Genomic DNA, 25,926 nt, shown 5'->3' with positions numbered 1-25,926 from the left:
CCAGACCGGAGACATAATATCTCCAGCGAGTCCTGGGTCTTCCCCGGGGTCTCCTCCGGGTAGGACATGCCCAGAACACCTCCCCAGGGAGGCGTCCAGGGGGCATCCGGATCAGATGCCCGAGCCACCTCAGCTGGTTCCTCTCGATGTGGAGGAGCAGCGGCTCCACCCCGAGCTCCTCCCGGATGACCAAACAATATTTAAATTATATGTACATTTAATCAGAAATTCCAAGTTAAAACAAAATATACTTAACATACTGAAAATTATGATATCAAAATAATACAGTATGTTTCTGAGTGAAATGTTACCCAATGCTGTTGAAGTTTCTTTCCCCATGAGAACTGCCTGTCTTCTGTACACACACAACACAAGATGTGTGGTTGCCTAGGGACCATAGAACCGAGCTGCTACCAGAACAGGACGTGCTCTTGTTTCGTTTCATGTGCAGTCTGTGATGGCTCTGATGGTTGTGATTAGCTCTGTCCACTTAGCTACTGACTGTTGTAGCCAGGAACAGGAGGTTTTGTCAAGTCGCTTTCTATGAGGCTCTGCTTAACACAAAGTACAGTCATATTTTCATGAAAAAAATATAAAAATGTAATATGTAAAATGACAAAAAAATATATTATCACAAATACAAGTAAAATAGACAGCTTTTAATTTCTTTATCTAAGTGCTTGTTCTAATGTGGTTTTGAGCCTTACCAATTGCATTTACCTTCTTTGTATTTTTGTCATTTTGTTTGATAAAAGGTTTGTGACCTGGTCATTGACAAATGCAGTGCTTTTTGTTCCAGCCACTGGATTTGAAAACATGGCATTGTTTTAAATTAGATGATCCTAATCATTCATGTTTACAGTTAAGTGTGGATTGCAGGCTGTACCTTTGTGTTCCCAGAAGCATCTCTGCATGTTCACAGCTAACAAGCAAAGATGAAAGTTAACATGATAAATGTCTACTGACGGGAAGACAATTATTGTTCAAGCTACCTGCTGGTAAAATATTTTGTTGTTGACCCTTCTTTTATTTTATAACGGCATTGTCTGTCCTTCATCCACAGTTGTCAGCTCTGGCATCGGAGGCCGAGGAGAGCTCAGTTTGGCAGAGGTCCAGTGTCATCTGGATAAAGAGGGCGCATCAGATCTGGTCATTGACCTCATCATGAACGCTACGAGTGACCGGATCTTCCAAGAGAGCATTCTGCTCGCCATCGCACTGTTAGAGGGAGGAAACACGGTCATCCAGGTCAGTTGGGGTCGCTGCATTCTCCACCGCAGCGTGCATAGAACCTCTCCATCTACTGTGTAGTTCAGCACTGACATCTATAGCTTGCATCTCTAATCATCACCTGATGCCTGGAGGTGGAGCGGAGTAGGTATCTCTGGCACTTTAGAGAGTGAGAGCTACCGGGGAGTTCTCATGGCTGAACCCACACACTTCTGAAGATGGCATGGCCCAAATGCAATTTCATGTTTACTATCATAATTATTGTTTCATTTATTCCTATTCTAAGATAATTATTTTATTCTTCATACACTCACTCTTTGTCCTATGAAGTACTCCAAGTAGGTGGATGTTAAGTTATCATTAATAGGTGGCTCCGTAACTATATGAATCTCAAGTGTTCCTTTATTTCTGCCGTATGGAGTGATCAGTGCACGTGTAAGCTGCTTTGCATCTAATGTCTCCTGCAATGACGAGTGTGCAAGACTGGGGTCTACACAAGATAATCAGCATTCAGGTTTTTGTGGTTGTGTGCTCGTGTGTTGTCTTGCACAAACAAACCTGTTGCATAACAGGCTTGTATTTGCATACAGCCAACTGACAAGGCCTGACTTAGCACAGTGTACACAGCGGCACTCGCATGACTCCTGTTACATAAGCCTGCCTGTCTAGCTGTTTGACGCCCAGAGGCCCAGGCCTCTTAACATTCCTGGACTTATAAAATGGGTCATGTTCTACTAGTATAAGGAGGGCAGCTCAAGGTAGAAACTGTCGAAGGCCTTTGGAGAGATCAGTAAGTATCAGTGGAGTTGGAGAAAACACCAGCATAGTTGACAGTTACTTTGAGTCTACTTCTTGACTTGACCTGTATTGTGCTGTTATGGATTGTTGTGAATGGGAGTGAAATCATTTAAGGTCAGGCAGGATGTGGAAAGATCAATATGCTGAGGATTGAAACCTCCTCCAGTAAGCAACCCATACTGGATTGAAGTATTTGGTGGCTTATTGTGTATTGCAGTTGTAGGGGTCGGTGTTTGGATATTTCGATTGACCTCACAGCCTGAATACCAACTCAACAAGGCGTGAGGCAGAGGTCAAGCACGGTTTTAGCCTCACACACCGTGGGTTTGAGGGACTTGGCAAACATCTGAGTATTCATAACATCGCCCTGCCACATTTACTGGACAAAAAAAGTCATGGTTTGGTAGGCGCTTGGTTTCTGTTATGAGATGTCTAGGCTCACTGCAGAATGCGTTTAAACTACAATGATGCGCCTCATTTATGCCTTGAATATTTTTAATGACACTAAAACTTCACATCATAAGACTTCTGCATTTTTTATTTTGTGACCAACGAAAGTATTGGTCTTAAACCAGCCATCTCTAATTCATGTCCTCACTTGAACGGCGGCAGTCACAAGTGGGCTCTGTGTAAAGATGGTGTAAGATCGAAAGGGAAATTCACAATCAGCAGCTGCATCAAATCTGTGTGTGTTGCATAATGTTGGGCATCTGGAAACAGAATGCTTCTTGTCTAAATAGAAAGCAGGCGAGAAAGTCAGAGCGAGTGGCCTGTTTGTTTTGCAGTGAACGGGGTCACATTCAAGGCAGAGAAAGCAGGAGGTAAACTATGAGCTGACTGGAGGCAAACGGCTTTCTACTTCAGCCTACCTTGCTGACCTCACTGAAGTCACGCATATTATATGCAGAGATCATAATGTTGGCATGTAACTAATTTCAAATATTTTAAATTTTTAAAAAAAATGTTGCTCTTTTTTTTTTTTTTTTTTATAAAATGAGTGCAGCAGTTAATATAGAATCCCTCAGTGGGTTCTCTCTGGTTTGTGAACACTTCAAGAGTCATTGGATTGACTTGGTTCACTGACCATGTCATGTGACACGTCATCGTATACGTTCCGGCAAGAAGGATGTTGAGTACTCCAGGTCAGCGGGGCCACATTAGTCAAATAGTTTAGTGGGTGTTGAGGACTTACTTTTTTGCCCCCACGTCTTGCTAGCATTTACCTGTATGTTTTCACTATTCATTGAAAGAATAAATAGAAAATGCTTACTGGCCATCTCCCATTGCCTCAGTCTGATGATGCTTGTAAATTGTGACAATTCAACTTTTATTTTTTAGCCTAACCTGACGACTGAACATTTCCATTGGGTCTTGATTGGTCTGCAAAAATCTCAACAAATTCATGACCTACAACTGAAGCTGTATTCCGTGAACACGAGTGTGTTGTTTTTGTGAGTATATGACACGGCGCTCCAAATTTCCATTGAAGTCCTGAGTTTCCCTGGCATGTGTGCTTGTGACAATCTGAGTTGGAAAATGATTTGTAATACTGTGGGCGGGGTGGTGGTGGGTACCACTGAAATTCAGTTGAAGAGCTCTGACGTCGATGAGAAACTTTGTTAAATAATTGTCCCAAATGGTGTGTAGGATGGACCATGGCAAAGCAGTGCATTCATTTGTTTTTCATGCTCCAGACAGTGGCCACCAACATTTCTTGGAATGGTCGACTAGACTCATATGACCCAAATGAATTAAGCAGGTCATCGACCCTGAGACGCCTGAGCTGGTCAAAGACTCATGGGTGACCTCAGTGACTCCAAGTTTTGGCTGCGGAAATCTAGAGAATATCAGCAAATTAATTTGAAATTCTTGAATGATGAATTCCGGTTCCAACTGGGGGTGGGACTATACTGCATTCATTAGGATTTGGGTGGTCAATAGATGAAAATTTTTAATGTCAATTAATCGTGATCAATGTCAAATTAATCACACATTTTGTGTCTAGTTGAGAGGTTACTTAAAGGAAGATTTTATCAACACAATAACGGCCAACAATTACATTGTTGTGCTTTAGCGTGTTTCAGAACCTCTTCAGCGCCTCTGAGGTTATTATAAGAATGTACTTGACCGTATCTGCAATGTTGGGTTGTTGGAGTAAACAAATGGAAAGCATTATGGGCCTCTCTTGTGTTGATAAAGTCTCCCTTTAAGCTACATTGAGAACAGATGCAAATTAATTTACAAAACAAAAACAGAAATAAATAGACAATAATCGCGAGTTAACTCCACTGTAGTGTGATTGAGATAAAAAAAATCGATTTCATAAAATGACTTCATAAAAATGTAGCGCTACTGATGACATTACTCAATTAAATCGATCCAACTTGGAACTTTTATCAGTCATCTCATGATGCAGATGATCAAATCAACAAAGATGAAGGAATCAAATGTGTTCAAAGTTGCATCTTCCTACTAAGACAGTGGTTTCTGTTTTCCCTCCTCTGAGGTTGTAGACACTAGATTAGCACAGTCAGTGTGATCAATGGTCTGACTGGGGTGTAGAACTGCGATGACATTCTCTAGCTGTCCAGCTGTGTTTACGTTTGTTGTGTATGTCTTTGATATGTGTCAGTGTCTTTGTTGTCATTGGCTGCTGGACATGTCGAATTTCCCCACTGTGGGACTTATATAAGCAATCTAATCTAATGTCACCTTCACCTTCGTCTACCGCTTATCCCGGGTCGGGTCGCGGAGGCAGCATTCGGAGCAGGGAAGCCCAAACTTCCCGGTTCGCACAAACCTCCTCCAGCTCCTCCCGGGGGATCCCGAGGTGTTCCCAGGCCAGACCGGAGACATAATCTCTCCAGCAAGTCCTGGGTCTTCCCCGGGGCCTCCTCCCGGTAGGACATGCCCGGAACACCTCCCCAGGGAGGCGTCCAGGGGGCATCCGGATCAGATGCCTGAGCCACCTCAACTGGTTCCTCTCGATGTGGAGGAGCAGCGGCTTCACCCCGAGCTCCTCCCAGATGACCGAACTCCTCACCCTATCTCTGAGGGTGCGCCCAGCCACCCTGCGGAGGAAACTCATCTCAGCCGCTTGTATCCGCGATCTCATCCTTTCGGTCATTACCCAAAGCTCGTGACCATAGCTGAGGGTGGAAACGTAGATCGATCGGTAAATCGAGAGCTTCGTCTTGTGACTCAGCTCCCTCTTCACCACAACAGTCCGATACAGCGACCGCATCACTGCTGCCGCTGCACCAACCCGTCTATCAATCTCACACTCCCCTTTTCCCTCACTCGAGAACAAGACCCTGAGATACTTAAACTCCACCACTTGGGGCAAGAACTCTCCACCGACCTGGAGAGAGCAAACCACCTTATTCCGGTCGAGAACCATGGCCTCAGACTTGGAGGTGCTGATCCTCATCCCGGCCGCTTCACACTCGGCTGCAAGAGTGTGTACCCTGGAGCCAGGCCTGGGGTTGGGGCTCAAATGGTGGCCGGGCCAAGCCCGAATGAACGACATGGGCCGTCCCTCCTGCGGACCCACCAGAGGGAGTCATAGGGGTCGGGTCAACTAGGTGGCAGTCGAGAGCGGGGGACCCGACGACCTGGTTCGTGTGGACATTCTCTGGCTCTAATCTAATGTAATCTAATCTAATCTAGAAAGAACTTTCTTACCGGTCCTAAAATGTAGTGAAATATCATAGAGTTTTGAGTTGTTTGTGCTGTCGACAAGCAAACAAACAAAACGTCGGAAATAATCGTGCACGTGAAAGACCGAAGGCAGCCTGAGCACAAAATAGCCTGAACCAAGCACATGATAAAAGGTTCACTGTGAGCTTCCAAGCAGCCACATGCTGTGTTTGATGTAGAGCCAACATGTGTAGCTGCCGTTCTAATATTTGTCATATGTTACATAAACCACATCCACAGATGAACAAACACATCTTGGATGAAGCGATTTATCTCTGCAGGGGATATTCACTCACTCCGAGCCACTGTGGCGTATTGTCGTGGGCAAGGCTTCAGAGCTTGTCACAGGAAAAAACAGGTGCCACCCCTGTTACTCAATAGTCTTTTTGTGGCACGTTGCTCCCCTCACGCCGACAGGCATCAATTACCAGCCCCCAAATTGTGAGTTCACCTTACCACTGCCTCCTGGAAAACTTTAAAAAGCCTGTGTTAAGTGAGTTTCCTGGTATCCGCACCGTTGACGGACTGGTTTCGCGCCACCTGCCCTGAAGTTTGGGCATTTTGTCAGCTGGTTTGATTCTCAAAGAGTTCATAAACCAGTATTGCCAGCACATAGCAGCCAAAAGTATCAAGTATCTGTCCAATCGCTGCAGACATGGACCTGTCAGTCAGAAAGGTAACAGGCTGGAAGGCGGGCGCATTGTGGTGTTGCTGTAAACAGCCCTTACATAACTGACTCATGTTGATGCCAAGGGCTGGCTTGGCAAGTGAAACAGAAGCAGAGGAGAAGGATGGTCAGAGAGGAGGCCCTGCTGCGTCATCGTGTCGAATCTCAGGTACCAAAAAATAACTTGGGCCAACACAAACATTTTTGGATGTTGCGTCAGAGACGTTGCAGGTTTCACCTGATAAAACATCAAATAGCATCGGAATTATTCAATAAAATAAACATTAAGTACCCAGTGCTCTCAAGGCGAGAGAGTTTGGATCCTGCTGCTGGCGGCAGGCCTTTTCTATTCTGTGACAAAAAACACACGTGCAACACGTGCAGGAAACACAAGATGAGCCGGTTATTCATCTCAAGTGTGGTGACGGTTTGCTATCTCAGTATTTAACAACCCATGGGGTTTGATTCCCTCTGAGGACACTGACAGTTTCGAGTAGCCAGAATTGGTGCGATGTACCTGCTAAATCTTACAGAAGGTGTTGATGAAGGCTTTGAAAAATAACAAGCTCGAAGTCAAGGAGGAATAAAAATAAAAGTGATTCAAACCACATATAAAGCTATCAGCCTTCTGTCCTGAGAAAATTCAAGGGCACAGACATGTTGCAGAAAAGGATTTTCCTGCATCAATTCAGGTATCTCTTGTATTGGATGAGGAGCTCATTAATGCCTTCTCATGGAAAGGTTTCCAGACGCCAACTTTCTGGCAGGCTGACGCACGTGTGTATAGTGGTTTGGCAGCACTGTGGTGGTCATGCTGCCATGGACACATCAGGGACAGTTAACACCAAAGAACTAACTGACAGTCGGTTTTCCTGATGTCATCACACCTATTCGCTTTCACAGACATTTGCTTTCATGGACATAGCTTGTAAAGCTCTGTTGCATGATGAGTATTGTATTATTATTATTGTATGTATTGTTATATTCTGTACCTAAATTACTTTTTATTTTATGAAATTGAAGCTACATGGGTTGTTTTGGCCACAACCCATGTATCTGACAGCTAACTTCACGACAGCACTGTGCACGCATCCACAGAGTTAAAGTGCTGGCGACACACTTTTAGGATGTTTTGTTGAACAAAAAGTAATTTCCAATGATGTTTGTAATGTTTTCAAACATTGCATAACAGAATCATTTTTATTCATATGCTAAATAAAACACTGTCTGGGCGCCGCTTAACCTTCTGTGGTTGCAGCGTATCGCAGGTTTTCACTGGGCTTCCAACTTTCATGCAAATGAGGCTCGTCGGCGACTCTAATGCCACACTTACTTCCTTTCTCGTGTGATAAATATGCTCCCCGGTGTTGCACGGTGTTGTGGCAGACCACCGCTCCGATACAATTCGGCGATGGTTTTATTTTTTTACAGAGCTCTAAACGGCACCGCTTCCAGTTGGAGTGGAGTCATTCAGGCAAGAAATCAGCCTGTGAATAGGAAAAATGTCTACACAGTGTTTTATTATGAACATTTCGTAATGAAACGCTGTGTAGATGTTAATGGCATTTTGCTATGAAATAGCATGGCGAACATTACGAAATGGACTGCCGTTCCACATGGCCATGCAAATCTGGAGGACTTAACTGCTTGATCGTAGTTTTAATTGGACTTTGAACACAAGAAACTCAACACTTTAGGTTGTTGATTTGTGTACCCTGGATTCTCTGGATTCTCTCGCACCGCATGTTTCAGTGTGCAAGGCTTTAACAAAGTTCCCACAATCACAATTATGTCCAAAAAGTTGAATTATCTGGAATTCCTGTTCTAGGTTTATAGGGAAACACACAGTATGACTGTATCTTTGAAGCAGCGCAATCACAGTGTACCATTCAACATTTCTTTCTCTGTTTCTCCTCAGTAGCGCTTGTAAAACATGAATGAACACAGGTAAAGGAAAAGTAAGGTTCTGTGGCTAGGCTATTAAAAATATTCAGATTGTGTCTTTGAAGGTCAGTGGGGATCTATAAAAAATAGTTGGACAAAAAAAGACGAAAAATAAATGAATTAATTATTTGATCAATGCTTCAATAAAAGAATAAATAATCTTAAAATGAAATAAAAACTTGAATAAACAAATACATAATTAACTCATTTGTACGTGCATTTAAAATACATATGTATTTATTAATATTTATTATTTTGTATTATTTATATTATTTATTATTACAATCCACATTTATTCATTCATTTTTTTACCTCATGAAATCATTATACATTGCCGCATCCACCTGGACTGCGGAGAGGTAAATATGTAAATGAAGTGGGCTGTCCTCCTGCACAGGGCAGAAACAATCGACTGCTCTAGTGGTTCCATGTTAGTGTTGGCTCGAGTCAGGGGAAACAAGTGTTTATGCCAAAGAAGAACAAAATATCAGATTTATTATTTGTTTGTTTTGTAAAATTTATGTTGTATCAAAAACATCACTAAGGTAGTAGTAACCACTTAAATGATGTCCTGCCAGTACACATAGTCCTATCACATGCTACAGACCACGTTACATGAAAAATGGCCAAAATGTTGTGTATGGTTAATGACATGACTTGACATGACATGACTGGTCTGTATGACCGTAATGAAGATGTTTACTCTGCTCAAAACATGATTTGCTCTCCATTTTATTGCACTGTTGATGTTCCTAGATGAAAAGGATGCTGTTGGCACAAATTACTAACAGTCACAAGTTGTGTTTGATCTAGCAGTATTTCCACACCACTGTCCTGAAGCTGCTGTACCTCGTCCGGGAATCAGTTTTAGGTTGCGTCAGACTTGATGTCAGCATTTTTAAAACGGTGTGGAGAGAAAAGCAACACCTAGGTTCTTCTTCTGTGTGGCTTCTGCCAGATGACCTCTACAGAGCTTTCATGCTAAGTTGTTGTAACGCTTGTGTTTCCAGGAGCTGATAACGTCAGTGTAACAAGCTTTTAACTGTGCCCTATATCCATGTGTGCAGCAACAGCTGCTTACATGAATCGCTTTGTTGCACCTTACACTGTTTGACCATCCCTCCATCTAATCCCTCATTCTTCGTGCTGTCCTGGCGCTAAAAAGTAGGGCAAGGTTTCCTACTTTCCCTCCGTGCACAACTCTCTCTGCGTGGCTGATGTAACAGTGTTAGCCGTGTGCCTTCACTGTAACCACTCAGCTGATTACAGCGCTTATATAAGGAGGGATTGTGGGGAGGAAAATAGGACAGAACATAAGAGCCTTGTCCGGGTAAACAACAGGTCTGTGCGTCCAAAGCTGTCAAACAATGCTGCGATTGTGTCACATGCTATAGGCAGAACGTGTCCGTCCCAGCGTTGACTTCCCAATGAGGTGGTAAAAAAAAAAAGTTATAAAGCTGAGTCATCAACTGTAGTGAGATCACGAGGTCTGTGAATGATATAGAAATGCATAACCAGCTTCTGCAATGGTGTGACCTTTAGTATCAAAGGTTTTTAGATACTGTAATATGCAATATTGGTCATATATGGTTATTGCTTCATTGTTTTAGTCATGATTTAATAGCCGTAAAGTTAAGTCTCTTCACTTTAAGACAAGACAAACAGGCTTTGCAGTGTTGAGGGTGTGAGAGTGTTTCATTTTAAGAGCTGTCCATGTTAAATCAATGAGCTTACTAATGCCCTTCTGTAGGATAACTGAAAGTGAGACACACTAGTCAGGTTTCCATCTGAATATTTCAACGTTTTTAGCAAATGTGATGAAGTTGCGCCAAAAGAAAATACGACTTCATGCCTGTTTCCATTTGTTATTATTGTGCGATTATCGAGAGGAGATTGCGCCGTGAGATTTCTACAAAACGTTTCTTTGTTGTTTTCCATCCAGAATAGCATTAGGCTACATCTCCAAAGAGCCATACATTTTCCTATCCAGCTATTTTCCATGCCGCTTTCAAAAAAGTGTGAAAAATGAAGCAGTTTCTGTCATCCAAAAGCATCCCCTGGAAACGATGTAAATCAATGTAGTTTCTATGCCAGGACTGTAGAGGCGCTCTAATCCTCTAGCAACAAATAAGAGGACGACACTGCGATTGCACACACAACTCTTCACATATCAAGGACTATAGCCTTCACCTTGTGTCCAGCAATATAATCAAGTATAGATTTATTAACACATTTTTCCTCAGCTTCCTGTGCCGCCTTTTTTTTCCAGAGGTCATTCCTCCAACGTCTGACCAGTGACAACAAGTCAGAGAAGTTCTTCAAGGTCTTTTATGAGCGAATGAAGCTTGCCCAGCAAGAAATCAAAGCCACCGTGACAGTCAACACGAGTGACCTGGGCAGTAAGAAGAAGGACGAGGAGCCACCGGACAAAGACACCCCGGCACGCAAGAAAGGCTAGTCTTGAAATATGTTCTCTACTGTGTGGCGTTATGGGGACCTGGATTTAGGTAGGGAGAAACCACATGGGGCGCCAGGTCCAAGTCATCCCACCCTAGTTGTAGTGTGGGTTTGTTTTTACCAAAACCAAGCTGATTTTTCATGCAATTTTCTTTCTCTTCATTCCCCTGTTGATGTTGTGTGCTCATCTTTTTCCTGTCACCAGTCAAAGATATGCCAGTGGTCGCCGTGGTTACGGAGGAAGTGAAAGAGCAGCTGCTGGAGGCCACTGCTGTCACCAAGAAGGCTTTCACAACATATCGTCGGGAGGTGGAAGCTGAAGAGCATCAGGCGGCCGCTGAAGGCTCCGCCGTGCCAACAGCTGACAAGAGTCAGGAGGAGGGCGAGATGAGCGTCATCATCACCATCATGCAGCCCATCCTGCGCCTCATGCAGCTGCTGTGTGAGAACCACAACAGAGATTTGCAGGTCTGCTGTTAGTTTTGGAAAATGCTTCATAGTCAATGGTAACTGAAAAGTCAAAACATTTTTTCATGAAAGTTGGGACTTGGGTTCCAATAGTCAGGAGGAAATTACGGTTGTGATTCAACTATATCCCTATTTGTTCATTTTTAAAGCAGAGATTTGTAAATATTATACATATTTTAAATATATTTAATGTAGCGAGCATTCTGTCTCAAATTTGTTTTGTTCGTACACTGTGGAGTTAATGATCTCAAAGGTGCTACGTGTCTGAATGTCTTTGTTGATCTTGATCTCAAACAGAGGAGACAGAGAAATGAAACCATGTTTAAATAGAATTACTTACTTGGTATGTCTGGTTTCGAAATGAGGGTCTGGTTCAGGTTTCTAAACAACTGCTGCTTCTTCTCTGAATCCTTCTCTTCTTCCGTTGCACAGGAACCTATGATCTGTGTGAAGATCATATTTAAAAATGTAGAATGATGCTGAAAGAAAGAGAGCTGTTTTAAACTGGTTTAAACTAGTTCACACAAACCCCTCTGTGGTGAGTCTCAACTCAGTCTTCTTCCTCCAGAACTTTCTGCGAAACCAGAATAATAAGAACAACTATAATCTGGTTTGTGAGACGCTGCAGTTCCTGGACTGTATCTGCGGCAGCACCACAGGAGGACTGGGGCTGCTGGGTCTCTACATCAATGAAAAGAATGTGGGTCTCATCAACCAGACCGTGGAAAGCCTGACCGAGTACTGCCAAGGTCCCTGTCATGAGAATCAGGTGGGTCACTGCACAACAAACCGTTGCATGTTCAGTGCACTCATGCTGGTTCATGTCACACTTGACTTTCGTAACGTGAGTTGGAACACAGGCTAGCACCAACACACACTTTGACTTAATATTTTCTGTCTCAATTCACTTAAGAGTAAAAATGTCAACACAGAGAACAAGATGATGCTTGCATTTGTGTTATCTGATGTTGCTGAAATGTTGCTTTTGCTTAATCGTGATGATAGATTATGAAAAGGAAAAGATCTTGTTGTCTTGTGTGAGCCAGCCTTTTCCTGTCATCGGCTTTGAAGCTCTTCGATTCACGCCACACAATATTCAGTAACCATAATAGCATTATACATCTTATTGCCATTGAATTTTGATGTTGTTTTTCAGCTCAAAATTTTCTTACAAAATAGAAATGCAGATAGAAAAGGATATCTATGATTTGACACTTCACTTTTCAGTATGGTCAGACTGCACAGGAGCCAACCACTCTGAATCATTTTCAGCCATTAAATTAAATTCAACTACTTTATGAAAATATGATTGCAGCTAAAATATGTACCATAAACTCCAGACTATAAGCTGCTACTTTTTTTCTCACAGCCTGGACCCTGCAGCTCATACAATGGCACCACTTATATATTTAATATTTGTACAGGAAAACGAGCGTCTTTCTGCCAAAATATTGAGTCTTGTCACTTCAAATTGATAAAATCGTTTTATTTACTTTAAAGCTCGGCAAATGCTGCGTTTCCGCCTGTGTCTGCTGCTCTGCTAACACAGCCGATCCCTTGGAGAACAGGAGGCCGCAGCAGAGACCGGCTGTGGGAGCGGAGCTTCTGACACGCACAGCGCATTTCTTTCTTGAGAAACAAAAAAATTATGAATTTAATTATATTGGTGGCTTATGTTGGAGGATGAACATATTCAGATGATGTTCATTTTAAACATGACATATTGACTGACCATTTACTGACGGTGTCGCTGCATATGTGCACATTTGAAATTACCGTGAGTCTTCTGGTTCATAATATCTAGAAAGTTCAAACACCATCTACAGTAGAAACAGTGAACAATTAGTGCATTTCATGGAAAATCGATTTTTTTGCCCCCCGCGTGGTCATTAGCTGAACACTGGCAACTGCTGCAGTATTCAAAGGGAAATGAAAAGATTGCGTTGTTGCAGTGTTTATTAAGTCAGAAAATGACTGTTACAAAGACTGTTATAAAGCAGGAACTTAGTGTTCAACAACACTAAGTCTCTTTAACTGTTCTTGACCAGCAGGACAAGGATTGTACTATTGAGCGATTTGCATTGCTATGAAGTTGCTGAGTGTTTTTGCATCTTCACTGGACTGAGAGGATCTTCTCAAAAAGTTCACAGCGCTTCAGAGCTATGTTAGGCTGCAGCTCAACCTTGGTGACATTTAATCAAGATCCTGACATTCATTAGCTAATTATCTTCTTTGTTTTTGTCTTACAGAACTGTATTGCTACCCATGAATGCAACGGTATAGATATCATCATCGCACTTATCCTGAATGACATCAATCCTCTAGGAAAGAAGAGGATGGATCTAGTGCTAGAGCTGAAAGTAAGTTCACGGTCAGCAAAAGTTAGTGATGTCAATTATAAGTTGCTCAGTTGAAAGATTCTGCATCATTAGAATTTCTTACATGAATATATATATTAGGTCACATTTTTATCATGATTCATTTCAATGCAGCTCATAGTTAAATAAATCAATCACACTTTTTTATCTGTTCCAAATGGTCAAGATTTTCCAAAGTGTGGAGAATATTATCGACACAAGTGACTTCTTTTTTTAAAATATTTGTTTCTAACAACGATCCAACACAACAGATGCTGTCAAGAATATGAGGCCCGGAATGCTCAACAACTTGCTAAGAGCACTGTAAAAACAGGCCCTTAAGAACAGTACATTAAACAGGGATTAATAACAGGGTTCAGTGCAGCATTGCTTAATCATGTCCTAAACAATTGGAGGTGCAGGGGGAAATGTTAGAGAGAAATATTAGCGGCATTAGAATTCATTTCACTTGACACGTGTGTAATAAATGACTTTTTTAGAATAACGCCTCCAAGCTTCTTCTTGCCATCATGGAGAGTCGCCATGACAGTGAGAATGCAGAGCGGATTCTTTACAACATGAGGCCTAAGGAGCTGGTTTGTTTGACCTTATATTGATTGATGCTGCATTGAAATGTGATATTTACGTGAGTTTTTTTCACAGGTTGAAGTGATCAAAAAGGCCTATATGCAAGGTGAGATAGAAGTGGAAGAGCCTCAGGAGGGTGAAGAAGAAGAGGAAGAGCACTCTGCCTCCCCACGCAACGTTGGTCATAACATTTACATCTTGGCTCATCAAGTACGTCAGAAGCTCTCTATTGAGGCAGTTTTGTTACACTGTGACATCAGTGACAAGGTGTGTGTTATTTCCTGTTGCTGATGAACTGATATGGCTCTGACTCAAAGTAAATAATTCCATGAGATATATAGGTTACCTCTGACAGCAAGGTGTTCATAGCACCCAGTCAAATTCTCAGTCATTGTGACTGACTCAACAGGATGTTGAGGATTGAATGAATAGTAGAATAACAGCACGTGCTGCACTTGGCTGTCAGAAGCCGACAATGTTGGCCCTCCCTGCCACACCTGAGCAGCTGACACATGTATACGTTTAGATTGACGTCCCTGTTTCATGGTATGTTTCAGTTGGCGCGACACAACAAGGAGTTGCAGGCCATGCTGAAGCCTGGGGGGACGTACGGAGAAGGGGATGAGGCCCTCGAGTTTTATGCCAAACACACGGCTCAGATTGAGGTCAGTTTTCTTCTGGACATACTCCTGCTGGTGCAACCGTGCGTCAAAATGTTTGTCCTTCTTTGTCGCCCAAAATAGTGCCACACTATGAGCATGATAATGTGTGCTCATTTAGAGTGGCTTCAGAGTTATTTCTCATCTGTAAAGTCTTTAGCATTCAAGTCTTCTATGGAATTGTTCAGTTTGTTACTAAAGCGATGGTGCAAAACGTCACAGCTAAAGTGCAATATTACTGAGTATAAAAAAGACAAAGACTAATATTTGTGACATAGAGTTGATTTAAAGCATGTTAAATGTTTCACGTTTACTGGCCTCAACTGAACTTGTGATGTGTATTTTACATTAGTGATCATGCACCACATACACACCCGCCTGCCCCTCTCACCCTCAAACGGTCTTTGGTATTACTTTACTCTCAGGACTGATAAAACCAGAAGGCGCATATGTACTCATAGAACTACAGTTACATCCAAGTAACAGGGTCACTGTGTTCTCTTGTGACAGATTCTCATGCTGACATAAAAGCAAATACATCATCAGTAAATATGCCACTTGCTACATCAGACAGACAACTGTTGTTGAGACAACTGTAACCAGGGAGACTCAGTAGGGACAAAGAAGAGGAGGAACCACTGATGTGATAAAGGAGGACATGAGGAGGATAGGTGTTTTGTTTTTGCATCGAGTACGTTGGATCAATCCAACGGTCGCTGAAAAGCAAAGTAGATCCAGTAAATTTTCGAAGTTCAACTCTGTATTTGTGCAGACTTTGAATCACGCTTTATGCTGAAGCGTCACCGCGACAACGGTGCTGGGCACTCTTTATACTCGACACCACGGACAACGAGGAAATGATCAAATGAAGAGTGGACATGTGAGACATGGGTTGGGTGTCCAGATTTTGTTTGGACTGTTGTGTAACACCTCCTGCTTGGCTTGGCAGTCAACCGCTCAAGTGACGGTGCAGCGCCTCTATGACTGGTGGACTGAGGTGCCAGATGTGGCGTTGTGGGTTGCCAAATTTTCCTACCATGCCCTCGTGATGCTCGCCACAACTTTTGCCATTCAAAAATCACATTCTATTAAGTGTGCTGTGAAATGTAGAGAGAATAATAAAAAAGAAGTTTATTGAGATGGTGAATGAGTTGAATTCTAAAATATGTCCATCAAACTTTTTTACACTTTTTTAAACTGTGTTTTTTAGTCCAGTAGGTGTGATTCCTTGTGTCAGCCCTTAGGTCACCTCCACACTTTAGGTTCTAATTGCATAGTTTGTACACAGTTTCCGTGGCAGCATAATTTTAGTGGGTAATTGTGTTTAGCACGAGTTTTGAGGTGAATTTGAGGACAGGAGAATAAGAGCAGGAGTAATAATTAGCTGAATAGAACATGTCATTTCAAGGTCATGCTGTTAGTGGAGTAGCAGGTCTACTCATCGTGAACACTCCGTACTTGTGTTTATTTTTGATTACTTTAAAATGAAAATACAACATTCAGACAAAATGAATGTGATTTCAATGCGTATGCTAAAAGGTCATTTTGACGTTCCGGGTGTTTTTGGCATCGCCCCTTCACCTGATTCACGTGACTTCCGTCTCAGGCCTGTCTCACTTCTTTGACACAATGAAAGTACATTTTGTTTGTTCTCGCAGCGTCCTGTGCTGAGAAGAAGGAATGCTGTCCGTCGACAGTTCCCTCTACTCCAGCGTGTTTGTTCAGCCACGCTCTTCAAGTGGATATCTCTGATTCACGTCATGGTTTTTATTGATAACATGGCACACACTACTTTAGTATTAAACGTGTGAATCTGTAATCACAATGTGTCAGCAGCACATAAAGTTTTATGAACAGGTGTTTGATAATGTTCTCATTTATGTCCAGATTGTTCGGCTGGACCGCACCATGGAACAGATAGTGTTTCCTGTCCCCAACATCTGTGAGTTCCTCACTCAAGAGTCCAAGTTGCGCGTCTACTACACAACAGAAAGGGACGAACAAGGCAGCAAGATTAATGACTTCTTCCTGCGATCTGAGGACCTATTTAATGAAATGAACTGGCAGAAGAAGCTGCGAGGTACTCAGGAGGCCAGTGGTGACACAAACACCATTCCCTGTGCGTATGCTTACTGTATCTTGTTTGTGTCAGGTTTGCACGCTTTTTAACTCCCACCCCTCCAGGTCTGTAAATGACCCATCTGACCACTCACTGAATAAATTAAGTACATTTCTGAAGTTACTGGAACAAGTCCTGGCGGAGTTCCTGAACTCAAGCTTCAAGAAAAATCAACACTACCTTTATACAAAATACACACACACACACCCGTTGCACAACTATGCTGCAGAAAAAAAACATGCTCTGCTGCACATTAAACTCCAGTTCAACCTAAGATTAAAAATAAATAAAATACTTATGAGCTGTGGCACAGACATAATATTTGAAAAATGGGTTCTAATTTCACTGAAAAGAATCCCTGCTATGTTAGATATATGAACAGGAGCCTCAGCAGTGATAGACAACAGTTTGACTGTCAGCGACACCGTTGCATTCTCTGCTTCAGGAGACGGGCGGATCATGTGCAAACACCTGTTCTGTTTTCTCAACCTGCTACTGTAATTCATGTTCCTGCTACATGATAATGAGGTCACATTTAATATACAGGCGTAACAATGCATTATGATTCTCAGGATCTGAAATGCTGCACATTTGCATTGTTTTGAATGTGAAGCCTGGATGAATGGGTGGTTTTAAAAGCTTGGAAACCTCAATAAACTGGGTTAAAGGTCTCATATATAATGCATTATTACTACATCTATAAGACATCATAGTGTATTTATCAGGCTTCATAGAAGATGTAACAACTTATAACTTGTTTATTAAGTATTATATGGCGCAGAATTTACAGCAATAGGGTTATATTATTTCTATAATAAGATGTGGTTAACTTAAGGTTTAGGGTTATGGTTCTACAAAGCCGTGTCAATGCATTATGATTTCTTATGAATGTACTGATAATACATTATAGATGAGACCTTTAACTAAAGTGTTGTCATGAACTGTATAGTTGCCTGACTTAATTTTAATTCTTGTGTCATACTGACTAGTTAACAGGTAAAGTGAGAGTGATTCTCAGCGAAACCGAATCCATGTGCCTCTTCATTTGGGCCACATGTTGAATGTTTTGAATTAAAAATGTGGATCAGTTTATCAAGCGGTCTCTTAGTGTTGCAGTGTTGTTGTACTTTGGAATTCATGACTAAAGTTTCAGTTGAAAGGCTGGAGGAGATACGTGATGATTTGGATTGTGAAATTCACAGTATCTTACTGGGTCTCACAGGGTGCGGTCATGAACATTGCATCAGACCTGTTTTCTTTTGAGGTCAATTGATGTCTCAAACCGATTTTTATGACTGCCTGTTATGTGACTTGTCTGGTGGTAAAAATGCTGTGACCTAAGCTGTTGATTTTATGCTAAAGGTTCCAAGTCATAATGATGGTCTCAAGGCCCAACTGTTTTTATTTTTTTTCAGATGTGTAGGTCCAGTCAGACTGCTTACACGTCGACTAGACTATAATCGGAAAGATCAAACGTGGTTTTCCTGCCATCACATTAGTAATTATGCCGCATTGATGGTTGAGAAAGAAGTTTTGTGATTGAGATTTCACTATACGATTCACAAATTTGTTATAAAGGAGTTCCTCAGTCTTCTATGGCAAGTCTTCAGGCTTCTGAACTAGTAACATTTGGGTTTAGGATGGTCTTCATTTAGATTTTTAGATTGGCCTGGATAAAGTCGAGGAACCCATAGTCACTACACTGGAAATAGTGCCGCACAACATTTAAAGGAAAAGTAAAATTAAAAGTAAAATTCCCTTAAGAGACTTCTGTGTAGCCAAAGAATCAGAATCCTGTTGGTTATTCACTTCCTTTTTGGTGTAGGAACACGTCATGGTCTGTCCCGTGGTCCGCCCTACGGGGAGCTAATTTATCTACGAAATGTGAACTCCCCCTCACCAGAATGAATCAGCACTGCTGGAGACATCATTGTTCCACCGTTTTAAAACCACGCATCATGTCTGGACCGAGTTGTGTTGCTAAAAAGTCCCCACCCTCAGTTCTCCATTTTTAATCAACTGCCGAGCTCAAAATAGCACTGACCATGATACTGCTCTCCTGGCAGAGGTCAGGGATCTGTTTATGTGTGTTTTGCCAGTTTTTTTTTTAGCTTCCTGAAAGTATAAAACCATATGACAAATTGGCTGGTTATGATTGCTAACATCATAAGAAAAAAACAGTGATGTTTTTACACTGGCAACATTCCTTTTTTTCTGATTCTGAAATCTGAACAGAGCATGTGCAAATCTAGCATTAAGGAAAATAAGAATTCTGGATTTAAATTTTTCTCTTAACTCTGCCTCGACAGTCAACTCTGTCTGGGATTTTTGACTTAATCCATTCACTGCTGGATATGCTTCCAAAGTTTGTTGACCAGTGAGGCAGTCTGCTAGTAGAACGGGACGGCAGCTGGACTAGCGCTTAGCGCTGTTAGGGATAAGTAGATACTAGATAAGTAGAAACTGTTCAATTTTTGCATTTTGACTCGAGCGGATTGCGTATAATATTTCGCACAGTAAAATCTATCGGCGCAACTCACGACTATTTTGATATGAATAGTCATGCATACGACAGGTACAAGAACACATCAACATGCCAAAATGTTGTTTTGGAACTTAATATTTATATTTTAATGGTTCAAAATGTGTTGTGAAAGTCATGTGTAGTCTTAGTAAAAGAGTCACGTAGTCCCAGACTGATGACATCACGACTCGTCATTGCAGCCCGAGTAAAGTGACCTGAAAACTAACGTGTTTTGAGCTCCAAATTTGATGTGTGTGTGTGTGTGTCATTCTGAAGTCGAACGCTGTGTGTACTCTCATATTGTTGATGTTTCATTTGCCTATTTATTCCCTAGCTCAGCCCATTCTCTACTGGTGCTCCAGGAACATGTCTTTCTGGAGCAGCATATCCTTCAACCTGGCCGTTCTCATGAACCTGCTGGTGGCCTTTTTCTACCCTCTTGACAGCGTCCACGGAGGTACGTGATGAAATCTTGACATGTGTTTCTCTATCGCCGTCATATCAGATATGACGGCAATTGATTGCACGTGAAGTGTGTCTCAGTGCTTCAGGGTGGATCCAACAAGAGTACATTCAGTCCATTAGTGACGGTGGTATTCATTTCACAGTCACGCCCAAAAGTGTTCATGCTAAGTGGATCATAATGATCCTATGCCGGTGGGTTCTTTTGAACTGTACTTCCTGGCAACCCGACAACTTTGAGTCACAGAACGTGCCGTGAATTAAGAGCTATTTGGCATGTGTTCAACACACATACTGTACATCCAGTTTAATTATGTTCTCCCTCGTCAGATGACGGTGCTTCTCTCGTGACATGAGCTTGTTTGGCTGCATGCTGAGAGGGTGAACAGTGTTATCATAGGTGCGGTTTTGATGGAGGAGCGTGTTCATCTGTGCGTGTTTGCTTTGATGCACCTGTCTAACCAGCCAATCCGGTGGCAGCATCAGTACTACACACATACCTGTTCATGTTCAAGTGTTGGTCGACCAAAACCACAGTGCTGAAACCCACACTCCAATAGTTGAGACAAGCACAAGAGGGGGATAAAAAACAATAAAACCGACTCTAGTTTCATGTGACTAAACTCCCAGCTAGACATTGGGATGCTCAGGTCGGTACGTGGCTAAATGAAAGAATGAATGCAGTTGCCGTGATTCCTGTTGAATTGTCTTTGCTGTACCAGTCAGTTGTTTAAATGTTTTTCTGTCATGTTGTATAGAAATACAACAAAATATTCTGAAATCGTGAGAGTTAAACTGTATTTATCAGAAATTCAGTTTGTTGTCTACATGACCTCCTGGCGCCTGAATTCACGCTTCTATGTTCGGTTTTCTGCAATTAGACGCGTCACAGTGGTTCACGCTGAGAGTCATCAAGTTCCTTTTTGCAATCTATCTTTGGGATCATGTTTGTGTCCATGCAAATGAGACAGTGCTGTCACCGCGGCCTTTTGTTTTGTAACTGATGGTGCGAGAGACGGCACGCATTGTGGATTGTGTGAAGCGTTTTGTTCAGTCTGGGGTCGAACGGCGAGATCCCTTTTGTCTGACCGATTTTGTCAGAATGGATGAGACAACGTGGTTAACGCAGCACCAAAAACCTCACATGGTTTCTCAGGGTCAGAGGTCTTCTCAGGGATTAGCAGGTCAATCCTCTAGTTCAATTAGAGTAAAGAGAAGTAACGTGATGCAGGCTGCAATTAGGTTCAGTCAAGACAATGTTTATGAAGTCTAATGAAAATAGTAAGTTAATTTTGGTCGCGAGAGTAATGCTTCCAGGAAGTTACACCCAATATAAAAGGAAACTGATTATGGTTTGATGATTCTTGTTCTATTATACTTCAATCAATCTGTTTTATTAAATATAATATGAGGAATTGTATGCATCAAGAAGTGAAATGTTGGCTTTACAGCAAGACTGACCTTGTCTCAGTGTCAGTGGTCTTCAAGGGCCACGATGTCCCGCGACCGTTGTGAGATAGCCACAAGCCAAGCGAAGGCAAGGAAGGGACATGTATTGTTTCAAATTATTTGAGGGATAAGAAGTAAGGAAATTAAAGCAGTTAAATGGCCCAATGTGGCCCCGCTTTGTCCAGGTCTTGAACTTGCCTGTCTGACCAGCTCAATGCTATATCCAGTCACACAGCTGCTGTGTGATCCTTGTATTTACCAGTCAATTAAATAAAACCACATCATATATACTGCCATTTTTTGTGTCCAGTCATGCCTGAAACACTTTTAAATTGGAAAATGCGGTGGCACGGACCGGACTGTCTCTGTAAGTGGGGTACGAACCGAGCAGCAGTTTTTAATATCAGTTCATCAATCTTTGTAGTATTTTGGTGAGATTCCGTTGCAAACATTACTGCGACTGAAACTCAGGCATACCGAAAAGACTGATGACAGTAGTGAAGTGTAGCGTAAATATGTGAAACAAAGGCATCATTAATAGCGCCGATATTGGTCCATATATAGTCTTTCCTAATTCAACACAACACAACACAAAGTATTATTTACTGTAATTTCTGGATTATTGAGCACACCTCAATATAAGTTACACCCACCAGGTTTAAGAAGATTTGCACTCACGTAAGCCATGCTGCTTTGAGGGCGCAGGTGCATCGGTGCAGTCTATGCCGTAGAACGGTCAGTGACTTCTGTGGATACGCTTTTAAAATCTGCGAGGATATGTAATATATGAACTCGCCCATGTGTATTCCCGGACTACTTTGCCGGTAGATGTCACATACTCTGACAGAAATGAGATCATTTACCTATAAAAATCCAAATATTTACTGCATTGTGCCTTACACAGTGGTGTTCAGTGCATGAAAGTAGCGGTTTATAGTCTGGATATTGCAGTATTTTTTGGGGTTGCTGTTAATATCTTACTTGATGCTGTCAGATTTATTCATATAACTGTTTCTAATGAAGCATCTAGGGTTTGACTTTGCATCTGTGAGATACTCAAGTAATAAGCTTCAATGACAAAGTCATGAATAAAAGTATCCATTTAAAGGAGTCAGGTGTCCCCCTGGTTTGCATCCGTTGAACATTAACTGCAGTCTTTCATAGCTGAAGAATTTACACCCACAGATATAGTGCAACGCAATAAACCCACACAGAGGTTTTGTGTGTGTGTGTGTGTATGTGTGTGTGTGTGTGTTCTCCCAGCTGTTGTCTAGGTCTGCTGCCAGGTCCAAGTGCGTCCAGTCTCAATACAGCACTCACGACCACCTCTGATGAATTTATCGTACGCCAAGTGTATTTTTAGCCTAACTGCTTATGTAAGAAGGACTTGTCATGTGATCTGCACACAGAGAGGGTGTGAGGAAGGAGGCCTCAGTTGCACTCTGGGCTGCACAGGAACGACAAACCTGGGTGACCCTGTCGTCCACTTGATGCCCCATATGAATTAAAGCACTGAAACATGAAGTACTGAGCCTCTTTATGCTTGCAAAAAAAACACTATTTCGACCTGCAGTTTATTACTGTCAAAGTTATATAACGCCCCAAGAGCTGGCCAAGAACTACTTTTTAAACATGTCAGTATATTTTTATTGTAAGTTTGCTTTACTCGTTCACTGAGAAGTATCAGTTAGCTCTTAAAAATGTCTGTGTTTCTATCCATATGCACACATTTGACAGGGTGTGTCTGCCATCACCAGTATATGCACAAACACTTATCACACATTTACTTGGTAGCTGAACAAATACAATCACATACTCAATCCTTGTGTAGTGGCTGATGATTCTCATCGTGGCTTGGCAATATTGCTCTGCTAAAAGCGGCTACATTAATCTGCAGGACCTCTTGAGCCTCATCTGTCCGCCCTGCTCTGGATTGCGATGCTGGTCTCTCTGGCTATTGTCATCGTCTTGCCTCAGCCACACGGCATCCGGGCCCTCATCGCTTCCACCATCCTGAGACTGATCTTCTCCGTGGGCCTTGAGCCCACATTGCTCTTGCTGGGGGGCTTCAATGTGAGTATGAGCGGGTGTTTCCAAATGATGCATTTGTTGTCAGCGTCTGTGGATTTCCTGATGCGTCTTTTGTTTCACCAGTTATGTAATAAAGTCATCTTCCTGATGAGCTTTGTGGGGAACCGTGGAACCTTCACACGTGGCTACAGAGCCATGGTCACGGATGTTGAGTTCCTCTACCACCTGCTCTACCTGATCATCTGTGCGCTGGGGGTCTTCGTCCATGTCTTCTTTTACAGTTTGTTGGTGCGTAATGGTGCAACAATATGTCAAACCCTGATATGAATTTCCTGATATAAATTGAAATTGTAATCCACTTATCTTAATTGAATAGATAATGTGGTTGCTTTTAGACAATTCTAAATTTGTATCATAAAAATATTTATTTCAGAAATACGAATATTTTGGGATGTCCACAGGCATATCTGAAAAAGCTGCAAAAATTGAGGTTAAAGCTTGAGCTTGTGCTTAAATAAAATATTTTGAGATGTGGAATAAACAATAATAAGTATATAAATACTCAAGTACTCATAATAATAACTATATATGCACTCAGTCATAGGGTACCATGCCTCATATGGGTATTTAGTCCATCAAAAACGCATGCTGTCTGCATGCAAAGCTGGATTCTGATTGTCGTAAGGTCGCTGCATTAATTCACTAACAATGAATGTTTTGCTGTTTCCAGCTTTTCGATCTGGTCTACAGAGAAGAGACGCTGCTCAATGTGATAAAAAGTGTGACACGGAATGGGCGCTCCATCGTTCTGACGGCAGTCTTGGCCCTTATACTCGTCTACCTCTTCTCCATTGTGGGATACATCTTCTTCAAAGATGATTTCCTCTTAGCTGTTGACCGGATTCCAAACAAGACCTTGGGTACGTTCATCCACATGATTGCTCTCGTTCTTGAGCTGAACCCGATGCCCCCAGCGACCTTAACAGATGATTGTGGAATCTTCTTCCACTGCACAGCAACAGCATGTGTGGGGAAAATGAAAGAAGTTTTTGTGTAGCATTGAGAACATGTATATCGATGCAGTTCCTCATTTGAAAAGTCATTTTATGGAACTTGTGAGTGAAAGAATGTACTTTATGGTTCTTGTGCCTCTGAACAGAACATGGAGCCAGTCTGATCAACGAGTTCTTCTCAGGTGGAAGGTGCCAAAAGGAAAATGGAGAGAATTGTTCCAAAGAAGCCATGGTGGATGGTAAGAAAGTCAAAGTGTATTGGTGGTTTTATTAATAATTAATAGGTCTTTCTTTTTATTTCTATCATGTATTAATATTATATATTAACTTATTTTATTATATATTATATTTCATTATATTTACTATTTCCTAAATATATTTATTTATATATTATTGTTGTGTATCTTTAATCTCTTTGGTATGTGCCGGTGTCTTATGTTGAAATTTTGCCACTGTGGGACTAATAAAGGCCAATAATAACAATAATAATAATAATAATCAAACACAATTATAAGCATAATGTCAGTGCATCATTACACTCTCCTGTTTTTTTCTTGTTAAATTATATTTTTGTAACAAAATTGAAGTATAATTTAATATAATAATACTTATTATTATTGTTATACTTTTCTTAATAATCATTTTCTTGTCTCTTTTGGCTTGATGGCCCATTATCACAGTTACAGTATATAATGTGACCCTTAAAGACATTTAATATGGGTTTAAAATATAGCCAGGCTCATCAAGACATTAGTCATCAAGACATTGAACCAGTCTTTCATTTTTATTAATCACTGCCTAATATCGAGCCAATAAATCTGTGCTTTATTCATGGTACCATACATTCTGTAATCTGAAATGTAACTGAATTTTGTATCGTGTGTTAAAGTCTTTTGTCTGAACCGTCGTGAACCACTTAACACCAGGTGCTGAAGTTTCATTATGAGGTCAGAGGGTTCTGATTATTTTAATCCACACACTGTTTCTTTGGACTCTGGGATCTAAAGGTTTTCTCTCACAAATGTGTGACTCAGTCAGAGGAATCGCCTGGCTAATCTGGTTGTTCATGCGATTAAATGTGGCTGGAAGAAGGGGCATCCCTGAGAAGCACCACAAGGTTTGTTAGTCTCGGGGGCCCCGAGTCTGAGACACCGTGCAGGGGCCAAAGGTTTAAAGGTTTAGGATTAGTAACCCTCGGGTAGGAGCAGGTCGAATGGGTCCACTGGTGTGTCGGTGCTGATGTGCTCCCAACCACTGCCAGTGAGTTCCTGCAAACCTAGTGACCTCCAATCCAAATGAGCACCAGTGTCATCTTATAATCACCGGCCAGCCATGTCAAATCCTCAAAAACAGGGGCCCTTGTCTCGTCCCAGAGCCTTGTCCATCACCACGGGGCTGACTAATTATAGCCGTTTGGAGACTCGTCTTTGGAAGTTTGAGTGTGGTGCTTAAGTAACACTA

The 25,926-nt window shown here is 41.8% G+C and overlaps 1 protein-coding gene across 5 annotated transcripts in view; it reads left to right on the top strand.

Annotated features, from left to right (window-relative positions):
• itpr1b (inositol 1,4,5-trisphosphate receptor, type 1b) overlaps positions 1-25,926 on the top strand; it is a 71,830-nt gene that overhangs the window by 32,067 nt on the left and 13,837 nt on the right. For all 5 annotated transcript variants that reach the window (XM_053869269.1, XM_053869268.1, XM_053869266.1 and 2 more), the window contains 14 exons: positions 1,064-1,248; positions 10,608-10,791; positions 11,001-11,263; positions 11,832-12,032; positions 13,513-13,623; positions 14,121-14,216; positions 14,284-14,418; positions 14,766-14,873; positions 16,755-16,986; positions 19,845-19,967; positions 23,319-23,494; positions 23,576-23,740; positions 24,183-24,372; positions 24,612-24,704. In XM_053869269.1, coding sequence (XP_053725244.1) covers positions 1,064-1,248; positions 10,608-10,791; positions 11,001-11,263; positions 11,832-12,032; positions 13,513-13,623; positions 14,121-14,216; positions 14,284-14,418; positions 14,766-14,873; positions 16,755-16,986; positions 19,845-19,967; positions 23,319-23,494; positions 23,576-23,740; positions 24,183-24,372; positions 24,612-24,704 — 2,262 coding nt within the window. The remainder of the gene's footprint in view (positions 1-1,063; positions 1,249-10,607; positions 10,792-11,000; positions 11,264-11,831; positions 12,033-13,512; positions 13,624-14,120; positions 14,217-14,283; positions 14,419-14,765; positions 14,874-16,754; positions 16,987-19,844; positions 19,968-23,318; positions 23,495-23,575; positions 23,741-24,182; positions 24,373-24,611; positions 24,705-25,926) is intronic.

Source organism: Synchiropus splendidus, chromosome 6 (assembly GCF_027744825.2).
Source record: "Synchiropus splendidus isolate RoL2022-P1 chromosome 6, RoL_Sspl_1.0, whole genome shotgun sequence".
In the NCBI taxonomy this organism is placed as follows: domain Eukaryota; kingdom Metazoa; phylum Chordata; class Actinopteri; order Syngnathiformes; family Callionymidae; genus Synchiropus; species Synchiropus splendidus.
The sequence above is the reverse complement of the archived record's forward strand: the minus strand, read 5'-3'. Positions and strand labels throughout refer to the sequence as shown.